The 11,756-nt window shown below is 43.9% G+C and overlaps 2 protein-coding genes across 4 annotated transcripts; both read left to right on the top strand.

Annotated features, from left to right (window-relative positions):
* Positions 1 to 117: 117 nt before the first annotated feature.
* wee2 (WEE2 oocyte meiosis inhibiting kinase) lies at positions 118 to 6,460 on the top strand. 2 transcript variants are annotated; one of them, XM_064342907.1, is made up of 12 exons: positions 118 to 496; positions 1,054 to 1,307; positions 1,432 to 1,640; positions 1,764 to 1,821; positions 2,246 to 2,415; positions 2,803 to 2,924; positions 3,065 to 3,211; positions 3,330 to 3,434; positions 3,874 to 3,959; positions 4,158 to 4,328; positions 4,678 to 4,826; positions 5,472 to 6,460. In XM_064342907.1, exons 2-12 carry the CDS (start codon positions 1,062 to 1,064, stop codon positions 5,629 to 5,631), a joined length of 1,623 nt encoding a protein of 540 aa, XP_064198977.1. In that variant the 5' UTR covers positions 118 to 496; positions 1,054 to 1,061; the 3' UTR covers positions 5,632 to 6,460. The 2 variants fall into 2 exon arrangements, with proteins under 2 accessions (XP_064198977.1, XP_064198979.1); XM_064342909.1 differs by lacking the exon at positions 118 to 496 and adding an exon at positions 679 to 835.
* Positions 6,461 to 7,843: 1,383 nt separating this feature from the next.
* Positions 7,844 to 11,622, top strand: bida (BH3 interacting domain death agonist). 2 transcript variants are annotated; one of them, XM_064342924.1, is made up of 4 exons: positions 7,844 to 8,113; positions 9,603 to 9,944; positions 10,581 to 10,714; positions 10,922 to 11,622. In XM_064342924.1, exons 2-4 carry the CDS (start codon positions 9,680 to 9,682, stop codon positions 11,123 to 11,125), a joined length of 603 nt encoding a protein of 200 aa, XP_064198994.1. In that variant the 5' UTR covers positions 7,844 to 8,113; positions 9,603 to 9,679; the 3' UTR covers positions 11,126 to 11,622. The 2 variants fall into 2 exon arrangements, with proteins under 2 accessions (XP_064198994.1, XP_064198993.1); XM_064342923.1 differs by having other exon boundaries at positions 7,846 to 8,113; positions 9,628 to 9,944.
* Positions 11,623 to 11,756: the final 134 nt, after the last annotated feature.

The raw sequence follows: 11,756 nt of genomic DNA, 5'->3' as shown, positions 1-11,756 counted from the left end.
AGTGTTTTGCTGACGTCAGATAAGCACTACTTCCGCTCATGTGCGTTCATTAGCATTATGTGACACATCAGAGGGTTCTTTTTCCTCTCAAATTAGAATTGAATGAAATACATTGGCATTTTCGATGCTAACATAAAAACTCACATTTTGATATCTAGTACGCTGGTATCATCGATGTTTTGAAACATTTCTTAGTTTAGCTTGAATTTTGTTTTGTCCTGCAAATTGACAATGTTTTAGGCCTACTCTGTAATTTCCTCCATTCTAAAAAAACTGCTGACGATGCTTTTCATTAATTTACGGAAGATAACAGTTTTCGAATTTGATACGTGGTAGTACTTGTCAGTATTTTGACATCGGTGATACGCGGCCAATGGAACACTGAATATATGGGCGGGTATAACAGTAGTAGGCGCTTTTTGTGAAAATCTGCACTGAGCAAATTAGTTCAGCTAGTGCGAAACTCAAGAATGGTCGTGTGAAAGACCGTCAGAAAGTAAGTTGCTGGTTGGCTCGAATCAATGTTACAAAACTGAGTAAATGTTGTCATGACCGACAGGAGTAGCTCATTGCTTTTAAAAGATGCACATTTATGCTTATGTGCTTGTCTACACATGTTTGAGTTACAGCCCGGAGGATTGAACTAGCATTCCGTGAATGCTTAATCAATGAGTGACTCTAAAACTAAACCACGTGTATTTGTACTTGGCTATCACTAAGCGTATTCAAACGACAATGAAACACATTAAGTGTTGCTTAAGGTTAACGCTAGCTTGGACCTCATGAACACCCACTGTTACTGTCGGGTTAGACGTATTTTCTTGAAAAGCTACAGGTATTTTGATTTTGTGCAAGATTAGATATTTTAGTTTTAGGCTACTTCTTAACGACGCACAATTTGAATCTTGTGCTGAATCATCTCATTTTAGCACGTTTCATAAGTTTCTGAGTTGTTTTGATCATAAAAAACGTTTGGACTTAAATGCTCTAACTTCAGATAAATCGTGTCGTTATATCCACTTAATGTGTTTTTTCCACGGGTGAACTTGACAGCAGTGGCGATGGAATGCGCAAGCGACAGCACGGTGCAGCAGTTGGATTTCTCGAGCTGCGGAGAGGACGGTAGTGATAGCAGTTTGGACGACTGGGGCACCAGAAGCATCCGAAGCCCTGAATCAATTTGCAGGACGCCCAAAATACCGCGTCATCGATCCCGGAGCTCCGTGACTCCCTCTATATTTCCTACCACTCCCTTACGCTGCGCGTGGAAAAAGCTCAGACTCTGTGATTCACCCAGCACACCGAAGGTGCGAGGCGAATTTGGGTTCGCTTATTTAAGTGCAGTAACGACTTGAGATGGGCCGTTATCAGTGTGTTTGTGTACTTTTTGTGTGTCGCTAGCCGATATGTGTTTATTTTTTTCTCCACCAGAGCCTGCTTTCCAAGTCTTCCCTGTCCAGCTCCGTTAGCAAACCATGCAGTAGTCAGAGGACTCTGCACTTCACCAGGGCAAGTGATCCCACCCGACATAGCCCTGTGCCCTGTGTCAATGTGAATCCCTTCACTCCAAACACATTCCGCAGAGCCAGTGAGACGCTCAAGAGGAAAGGGTGGGGAAGTGATGAAGATGATCAACTCAGGTACTTGCCAGTCAGAAATAAAAATGATTCCGATCACACCTGACCTCCAGATCACAAGGCTCCAAGAGTATCCAATGAAAAGCCTGTGCACATTCTGATAAAATTCTCTCAATTCTCTTTCAGGGACAAGGAAGATCCAACTTCATCAGATGAAGACGATGAAACATTTCTCCCATCAAAGGTGCATTGTTAAGTTGTGGAAAGGACTGAGTAGAGGAATTTTATTTGTGTTTCATGTGAGAATTTTAACTTACTGCCTGTCTCTGGTCTCCCTCTTTCCCTCATTGTTGTCCTCCTTCCCTATTGACACACTGTCGTATTGGTAATGATAATAATGGAATGATTTTATGTTGTGCCTTTCATCTCATGAACTAAAGCACTTTACGGGGGTGGGGTGGGGGGGGTTTGTGGCACGCTCGCCTCAACCGCCACCAATGTCCTTCACCCACCTGGTTGATGCCTGACAACCATTTTGCTCCAGAATGTTCACGACACATCGACTGATTTGGAGAGGGAAGGTCATACAAAGCCTGTGAAACTGGCTTCCCATGTCCTCTCTCCTTTCTGTCTTCTCCTGTGCTCTGTCCATCCTGTTCCTACTCCAGAGGCCGGCTGTGCAGGCCTCCATGTTGTCGCGGTATGAGAGCGAGTTCCTGGAGCTGGGTCGCATCGGCATAGGGGAGTTTGGCGCTGTGTACAAGTGCGTGAAAAGGTTGGATGGCTGTCTGTACGCCATCAAACGTTCTCGCCGCCCACTTGCTGGTTCAGCCAATGAGTGAGTCCCCTCTGCAGCTCAGACCTATCACAGGCTCACTACTCCACATAGGATTAAGACAGACTTTGCCAAATGGTTTCCTCCTTTAAACTAATATATTATGGGGAACAACCTCATGAATGTCTGTGACTGAATTGCAGGGTAACAATGTGTGGGAGCATTTTACTGTTGTGCTATCACTAGTGCACCTGAATAGTGTGAACTGAGCAAGTATGTTCAGAATATCTGTAGTTAAGCTGAAAGCATAGAATGTAATTGCTGTGTATGCATGGAGCAGTTGTCAGATCAATCACCAACAGTCCTCATCAGTCCTTGGAAGCACTGAAAAGGGCTTTGCTGTGAAAACCAATTGAAGATGGGATGTGGTGTTTTTATTTTTTTCCCAAGGCAGCTGGCCCTGAAGGAGGTGTACGCCCATGCTGTGCTAGGGCATCACCCACATGTAGTGCGTTACTACTCTGCATGGGCTGAGGATGATCACATGATCATCCAGAACGAGTACTGTGATGGTAAGGGAACCCTGAAAGTGTGTGTACATACAGTATGTGTGTATGTATGTAAGTGCATGGCTTGGAGAGAGATAACTGGTACTTGGACTGAAGTGGGTTCACTTTGAAACTTCTCTTAATACATACTTTGTTTTGCGCAGGTGGGAGCCTTTATGATGCTATTGCAAAAAAGGAAAAGCAGGGGGCGCTGTTCCTGGAGCTGGAGCTGATGGACCTGCTGCTCCAAGTCTCTATGGGCCTCAAGTACATCCACAGCTCTGGGCTTGTGCACCTTGACATCAAACCCAGTGAGACGATTTCTTTTCAGACATTTTATTTTCTGAGTAGTCTTTCTGTCTGCTGTTGGTTGTCTCTGCACTACATTTATGCTGTATATTCCATAATAATTGCAAAATTGTTGTCCAGGTAACATATTCATCTGTCAACGGCTCCCTGCGAACACTGCTGCTGAGGGAGAGAGTGAGGAAGAGGAAGATGGAATCCGACCCACAGGGGTGCTTTATAAAATTGGTATTGTCCTGAAGTTTACATTTACGTTTTAGGCATTTGTTCTTATCCATAGCAACTTGTACAGCTTACATACAGCCCATTTATACATCTGGGAATCAGAGCTACAACCTATGTGTTTATCAGCCCAGTTTCACTACCACTCCAAATGCTGTCTGTTTTTGTCAGAGGTTTTGTTTTTAAAAGTCATTTTCACACTTTTAATGTGTGAATAGCAACTTCATAAAGCTAACATTATGCAAAACGTGGTATGAGTGAATATTATGAATAATCTATTGTTGGAAGATACAGGAAGATCACGTTTAAAAATACATTGCTGCTGTGATTTAAGGTATTTTTAGTTTGTTGAATAAATGGCTAACGAGTTGTTTGCAACATTGTCTAGGCAAATGATGAGGTCAGTGGCACTGGAGTGTTCCAGCTGTAGCCTTCTGTTCTGCAGGTGACCTCGGTCATGTGACGTCCAGCAGAAGCCCACAGGTGGAGGAAGGGGACAGTCGCTTCCTGGCCATTGAGGTTCTGCGTGAGGTGACACGCCATATTTCCTCTCTTTGTCCTGCTTGTATTAGAACAGGGATGGCCAACCGTGGTCCTGGCGGGCCACAGTAGTCTTCTGGCTTTTGTTGTTGCTCAGCACTTCATTTTTCAGTAAAGACGGTTGGATTTTAGTTTGTCTCACCCCACCCACTCAGACCTACACTGCTCTCTCCTCTCCCTGTCCTGCAGGACTACACTCACCTGCCCAAAGCGGACATCTTTGCCCTGGGCCTGACACTGCTGCTAGCGGCCGGGGCGCCCCCACTGCCATCAAATGGAGAAGAGTGGCACAGGCTGCGCCAGGCCCACCTGCCTGTTCTGTCCCAGGAGCTCTCACCGGCTTTCCAAAGCCTCATCCAGGTACCCCCTTCCCTCCTTTACTTGGGCCTATGGGGCCCCAGGAGGTAACGTGCATGAAATGTACGGGGCTCGAGTTTCCACATTTGAGGCCAAAGCAATTCAGCATGAGGACTGTGATGACTTGATCACAAGGTGCTTTATGAACACACAGGTGTGTACGAGTGTCCAGATTAATGCATGGTGACAAGGAAGGTATAATACAGTTTCCTCCTTACGTGATTTCCTCTTCAGTGGAGGCAGTGCAGTGTGAATGGTTCATTAGAGAACTGATTTCCCCCAGAGATGGTAGTTGTATTGGTGTAACATTGTCTGGCCCGTCTCAGATGGTGATTGCTCTGTGTTCTCTTAGATGCTGCTGCGTCCTGAGCCAAACCTGCGCCCCTCTGCATCAGCGCTGTGCAGACATCCCCTCCTGCGCAGGGAAGGTGCGCAGAAAATAGCTTCACAGCTGCGCAAGGAGCTGAATGTGGAGAGGTTCAGGACTGCCATGTTGGAGAGGTGCGTGCGTGTGTGTGCGCGCGTTTTTGCTTGCATCTCGTATAGTGTAGGACAATTGCAGTCTTAAAAAGTAAAATGTTTGTTAAAGAAGGTGTGATGGTCAGACGCAGCACAAATATACCTTAAGTGCTGGCCAGTGAGCTGTGGGGAAACTAGAATTGAAATGTGGAAAATATTTAGTTTTGTCCACCAGGTGGTGCTGTTTGAATTATATTTGCTGAAAGAAGTCAAAAGAATAGTTATTAAACATGACACAACTGCACTTTCGTGTTCTTAGAATATGGAAGTGGTATGTAGACTGGGAATATAAAACACCACTCAGTGTTGTCTAAGTCCTGTGAGTACCTCTCTGATGGAGAATGGTTGCCAATGCTCTACCAGTGCTCATTCTAGCCTTTAATTTTTCAAACTGATATTCCATTGCTGTGCTGAACTGGTTTACCCTATGGCTGCTTTCAAAGATCAGATTGGGTGAGGTGAACCCATTATGTGAGTTCTATGACCGCAATACAGCTGCCAACAGCTGTCATTGCTACTGCATTGTCACGGGCTATCTGAAGGTGAATGTCTGATTTCTGATGCCATTGCTGTGAAGCTGGTGTGTAAATGAATGCAGCCGGGTGAACCTCCCTGTGTCCCTCACAGAGAGCTGAAGGAGGCCCGTATGGCAGCTGTGTCCCCACAGCAGCCCCTCCATGCTCTGGTGCAGCAGTCCGCTCACGGCGGGTCGCTTCCCAGAATGGGCAACAGAGTGGTTGGGAGGAATGCTGCCAGGTCCATGAGCTTCGGCTGTCCAGGGTACTGACCAGAACCGGACCGTAGCATGCGGACTTCTTTCAGCCTGACGGGACCTATGCTTCTCTGAAGCCCATAACATGGTACGGCGATGCCTGGACACAGCACTGCACATTCTGGCAGGGGACTGTTTTGTGTCTACATGCCAGCTTTCCACAAAGAATCAAGGTCACAGCCACCTGTAGCAATGTGAGCACGGTGTTGCAGAACGCTGATGAATGCGTCCTTTCCTTTCTGTGACTCTTTATACTTGGAACTGGAACACAGCAGTTCCAGTTCCAGAGTCCAGTGGAGATTAAGGCCAGGAATGAGGGAGAGGGTGGAGTGGGAGAAGGCAGATAAGCTCTGTGGATAAAAAGCATAAACTCATAGCAGATGCTTATTTATGTTTTCTTTACTGTTTGTGTACCATTAGTGCAAAGCAGATTTTGTCCATCTCCCATTTTAAAGAGTGGCCTCACTGTTTGTGGGAGAGTTATTTTCATCTAGCCTAAAGCACCAAGGCATGTTTTACTTGTACCTCCATACCTTTATATTATGATCCTCCAACTACTCATTCGGTGAGCAGTGTGTTCTGCAGAATCATAGCCAGTAGTGGTTTTCTCTGCTGTGTGGGCAAGCGTGCAGGCTGCCCTGACTACTAATTAGCACTGCTGAATACCTCACACTGTGGAATATCCTCTCACTGCTGTATACTTCACACTGGAATACCCACACACTGCCGAATGCCTCTTGAGAGAACGAGTTAAGTGATCTGTCTGTTTTTCAAGTGTGTTTTTAAGTGGCCTCTAAATTTCTGTAACTGTAAATAAAAGTTTTACATTTGTTTTTAAATTGAATTACACCCTTCAATTTCTTTGCCAATTTTCCAGTGAAACTGGTTTCTATATGCCATGTATAATCCCAGTGGTAGTATTTGGAAGCTGGGGAAACTTGCATGTACTGTCTCCACACACATCATTGAGTATTGATCAGGAGAGCTCTGGTCTCAATGGATCACATTTGTTTTATGATTAATGAACTTGAAGGATTCACAATTGTGCTTTTTCAAATCCTTGCAACCAGCCAGGGATTTTCTGTTTGATTAGACCAAGCAGTGAAATCGATGGGAGATTATTTTTGCAGATGATTCATGTTCTGTATATAAATATTTTGCAGGAATAAGGATTTGAAAAGTGAGTGAGGTGATGGACAACAAATTCAAAACTGGTGACACCAAAGTCCTTACAGAAACTGACTGCACAAATGAGGGCAACTGTTTATTGTTGGTTTTGCATGTATTGTTGGACTTTTTTCACCATAAACATGTAGTCTTATCAAATGTTACCGGACATTCACCGAGAAACAGAAAACCCTTTTCTTCCTTTTATTAAATGACCCCCCCCCCCCCCAAAAAAAAAAATAAATAAAATAAAAAATAAGTGTATGGTATTAGTACATGATGTGTGGACTTGTGAGCACTGCTGTTGCATTTATCTGTTTCTGGCAGGCCTCCCTACTTTACATTGGTGAGGGAAATCCCCAACTAAAGAGGCTCCGATGCCAGACACTATCTCCCGACCCATCTGTGCTTTAGGAACCATGCCCCACTGTCACTGTGCTGGCTGCTTAAACCATTCGCTTACGATCTACACACACAATATACACATGTTAATGAATGAACATGTGTGTTCATTTAGTTAACTTCTATGCCCTGGATTACTGTTCAGTGAATTTTAAATGTTTAATTATTTTGTCCAGTTACGAAAGAGTATATATTAAATTTTCTCATTTTGTAATGGCACTTTTAAAAAAAGAAATCCGTCTGCCCAGTTTTTGAGATTAACAGGTGCTGATATAATACACAGACGACCTAGGGGAAAAATAATTCCACATCCCTGTCCCCAGTAATTTTGTGGTGACGGGAGGCTAAGGTGAAGAACCTGGCCATTTTGTTGAAAACGGTCTGTATTTCAAACCGAGGTGAGGTAAAATATGTGTATTTGAATCAAATCATTTACATATAAATTTTCATAGTTTTAACCGCTTACTGTTTTTCTACTTAAGCATTTTTTGTCAGTAAAATTGGAGTAGACCTACTGGTATTCCCATAATTTTGTCGGTATTCACGGGGAAATAACCGCAATTAAGGGGATTTTGATATTTTAAAAACAAAGTTCAAAGGACTGAGCTGTAAACAGTCGGGAAAGTTCCCGGACGTTTCAGTATTTAAACTCCTGTGTTGTCATTCGAGTGTCACTAGCCCGGAGGCCCATATTCAGATAGACAAGCATGCTCAAAACTTCCCCGCGCGAAGTGAAAGTTGGTGGCTCCCTATGAACTGTATGTGGTGCGTACACTACGCTTCGTCTGTGTATTTAGTCTGTGGTCTGTACCGTTGTTTGCTGCACTGTCTTTTGCAAAGGGCACGAGTGTCTGAAACGATGTAAGGAGAAACCACAACACCCTTAATTTTCTAACTGTGGACAAAGGGACAGTAGCCATCAAATCGGGTAAGTTAGTTAATTGTTTCGCTGTTTCACACAGCTAGTTTACTCTGCAAGTTGTGACTTCCTCCGACGAAGTCTGACTGCGAGTTTCACTAAATCGAGTATATTTGTTTCTAAATTGAATTAAAGAATAATTCATATAATCCATGTGATCTGAGCCTTTAGTTGCTCCATCTTTACTGTTTCTCGTGGCTGAAATTTTTTCAGAAATAAACAAAGCACCATGGCTCGATTTTAAACGGCGTTTTCCAAGTGATGATGAGTTGTATTCGTTTAGACGGCATTATGTTGAAGCTTTCATTTGTTTTTGCTCTTCAGGCAGTACGTAAAGCTTCGTTAACCTCTAACGAATTGCTATTATTGAGTTGGCTAGACTAACTATCTGAATTTGGTATCGACTGCACGTTTCCGATGTGCTTAGCTGTCTAGCTCTTAACTAGCTAGCTAACAGCTTGCAAAGTAGCCGAACGTTATTTAGCTAGCTATAATATTTAGCTACATATATTCGTAATAAGTAGAAGCGTAATTCGCGCTACGTTAGCTAAGGTATGTTAATGGATCATGCTTTAACGGGATAGGGCTGAATTCTTAGTGCTAGCTAGCTAGATAATAACGTAATAAATTAACTATTAACGTTATCGAAGTTAGTTAGCTAGACTAGCTAAAATGTATTCTGAATTGGTACCGTTATAACTCAAGCAAGGTTTCTCGCATGCATTGCCATTTAGTATTTGTTTCGCATTTAAATTGAATTTAAAAACGTTTACGTAGACTAAGTTAGCTGTCTATAATAACTAGCTGGCTAACGTTAAAGTTACAATCTCGAAGATTTCCGTTTCGTTCTCTTTGGCGGTACCAATGGCGAAAAGCAGTAATTGCAGGTGTGTTTTTGGACCTCACTTCCCAGAGATCCAACCGGATCCAACCAGTGTCGCCTGTGTGTCAGTCAGTTGGCACCTGGGCCACGCCAACTATAACACTTACTATTTACTGAATAAAAATGGTTGTTATAAAATAAACGTTATGTACATACTCATTCATTGTCTAACATTTGGCTAACTTAAGCTGTCTTTACACTGCCGAGCTGGGTTAAAATGCTGTAGCAGACCTGGGGTAGAATTAGTGATGATCAATTTCCACAGACATTCTTTATCCAGCTTTTGCCCGGTATGAACATCTTTACACTGTAGAGAAGAATTTGCGGGATTCGCTGTGGCTCGTGCAATTATGCATCTCGTGCACGATTGTTGTGATATTTTTGAAACAGCTGCCTTGCAAAATGTTACCCCTGGTGTTTCTGGTTTTGCTAGCTAAACTGTTCGAGAATAAAGCTGAGCTGAGTGTTAAATTAGCAATTAGAACAAGAATAATAAAACAAAAACAAAGGAGATTTCATCAAAAAAGGGCAGGTAACGTTCGCAGGTAACGTTAGATGGTTGAATTGAATAATGTTAAATGATTCTCTTTCTTTCATACCGACCATCTTCCTCAGTCACGTAGATTTTACCTCTTCGCAGGGTGGACTGGTTGCGAAAGAAGTGACCGCGATCCTGAGAAGTTGAGCCAGCTATGGAGACTGGGGGTGTGGAACTGGACCGCATCACTCCACTTGTCTTCCTGTCCTTCCTGCAGCAGGATTGTAAGAATGACGAGCTCACTAAACAGTTGGATACCTTGGGACAGGAGTTGAAACTGACCAGGAGGGACATGAACTGCAATGGCTTCGACCAAGACGCCGAAGAGGATGGGGAGCTGCAGACAGACGGGCACTTCTTCTGCAAACCCAGAGACCTGGTCGCACACCTGGAGCCCAGTGTCGAGGTGGCCCGGCCAGGTGAGGTCGTTAGTTTTGTGCTTTTATTTCTGTCCAGAGCATGAGCAGCAGAGCGTAGCTTCTTAATATTACCTCCTCAATAGGCTGTTTGTTAACACAGAACAGAAGAGATTTCACTTCTCCAGACTGACAAAAACGCATCTTGAAACTGCCTATGGAATAAAAATACAGCAGAGCAGAGGTGGTATAGGCCTACTGTTACCAAGAAAGGGAAGCAGGTGCTGTGTCAAACGATTATCTCAGATTTGAATGCATCAGTGCACATTTATTTCCTTTTTCTCGATTTAGCTATGAAAGTGATTTGACAAAATTGAGTGTTAGCACTGATGAAAGCCCCTAATGGCTGAAGGATCCATTTCCATTATCTATGTTTGTGTAAGTGATTTTTACACAACTGAAGCCTACCATGCATGACTGCATTAATGGTTTAGAGGCATGTGTTTTTATACATTTGGTGGCATGAACTGTCAGTCAGAACTATAAGGCCAAGTACCTAAGCATCTTTTACACTTACCTCCTAATTATGTGGTAAATTGATGGTTTTTGAAATGTGATATTATGTTAATGAGACCCAGTGTGGCACAGAAAGGTTGGGTATGCTCACCCTGTCTCTTACTCTACTGGGCCTGTGTCCAGTGAACCCTGCCAATGAGGCGGTCCTGAGGAACGTGGCGGCAGAGCTGATCGAGATAGCGGACCAGATGGAGAACAGGGTGGTCTCCCGTGCTGCTGATAACCTCATGCGCAAGCTGCAGAGCTCTCCCCCGCAGGTGTGTGTGATTGCAACTCTTAAAAAGTGCTAAGTGGTGTTTTGGTTTATTATTTTGTATCCTTTTCTGACCACTGTCTGGATGGTACCTATAGTCTGCAGTGTTTTATGGCTCAGCTGTAGTGTGCATGTGTCCATTTGTGCCGCCTCATTGGCCTTTAGCCCCGGTGGGCGTGCCGCCCTCAGCTTAACCCCGCCTGTTCCGCAGGACTGGAAGAGGCACCTGTCAGCGGAGGTGCAGTCGGTGCTGGGGCAGGGCCTGGGGTCCGGGCTGGAGCAGCTGCCCCAGGAGCGCGTGGTGCTGGCCCTCACCATGATGCTGGTGAAGGGGGTGTGCGAGCGCGTCCCCCGCCTGCTCCAGGAGCTCTTCAGCACCGCCCTGCAGTACATGGGCTCCGCCCTGTCCAGGTGACTCGCGCAGGTGCACTCACCTCTGTGCCTCTGTATCAGCGAGCTACAAAATGGAGTCCTGTGTGGCATTACGTTTCAGTCTGATGGATTCGCTTTGAAGCATACAGAAAATGTGGTGTTCCACAAGGCAATTGACTGCTCAACAGCAATTTTTGTATTAAAAACAAGGCAAAAGATTGGCACAAACAATTCTGTAAGGGATGAGTATTTGCTCTGTTATTGCTTCCAACTGCCCAAACATCTCTTTTGCAGGTCACTGAGTGTGTGCATTCTTTGTATGCCTGTTGTATTTTTATTTTTAGCAACACTGAGCATTTACTTTGTGAGAAGACTTTAGAAACCTTGCCACTGCTTAACTGCCAATCTGAGTGAACTATTTAGATTTTTATATCAGACTGAAATTTTCATTCTTAACTAAAGATTTGTACTTTCCAGCTAGTGTTACAGTAGGAGCTCTTTTAGCTCTTTGTTTTCATATGATAAACTATTGTAAAAAGTGTACTTTCCTGGTCTTGTTTGTTATTGTGTTCATTTAAAGGATTAAAACTCCCAGTTATGAGAGTACGTTTAGTACAATGGACTGAATGTCTGTCTTTGTATCATTTATAAAGCATTATTTCAAGCTGGGAAAA

This window comes from Anguilla rostrata, chromosome 7 (genome assembly GCF_018555375.3).
Source record: "Anguilla rostrata isolate EN2019 chromosome 7, ASM1855537v3, whole genome shotgun sequence".
Lineage (NCBI taxonomy): Eukaryota > Metazoa > Chordata > Actinopteri > Anguilliformes > Anguillidae > Anguilla > Anguilla rostrata.
This window is presented reverse-complemented; position numbering and strand designations above follow the sequence as displayed.

What these genes read in the sequence shown, in the direction of transcription:
- bida (XM_064342924.1), top strand. Translation starts at nt 9,680, where the DNA reads ATGGAGACTGGGGGTGTGGAACTGGACCGCATCACTCCACTTGTCTTC. An exon ending in TGTCGAGGTGGCCCGGCCAG is followed by an intron (nt 9,945 to 10,580) that starts GTGAGGTCGTTA and finishes GCCTGTGTCCAG; the next exon opens with TGAACCCTGCCAATGAGGCG. An exon ending in TGCAGAGCTCTCCCCCGCAG is followed by an intron (nt 10,715 to 10,921) that starts GTGTGTGTGATT and finishes CCTGTTCCGCAG; the next exon opens with GACTGGAAGAGGCACCTGTC.
- wee2 (XM_064342907.1), top strand. Translation starts at nt 1,062, where the DNA reads ATGGAATGCGCAAGCGACAGCACGGTGCAGCAGTTGGATTTCTCGAGC. An exon ending in CCAGAACGAGTACTGTGATG is followed by an intron (nt 2,925 to 3,064) that starts GTAAGGGAACCC and finishes TGTTTTGCGCAG; the next exon opens with GTGGGAGCCTTTATGATGCT. An exon ending in GCACCTTGACATCAAACCCA is followed by an intron (nt 3,212 to 3,329) that starts GTGAGACGATTT and finishes ATTGTTGTCCAG; the next exon opens with GTAACATATTCATCTGTCAA.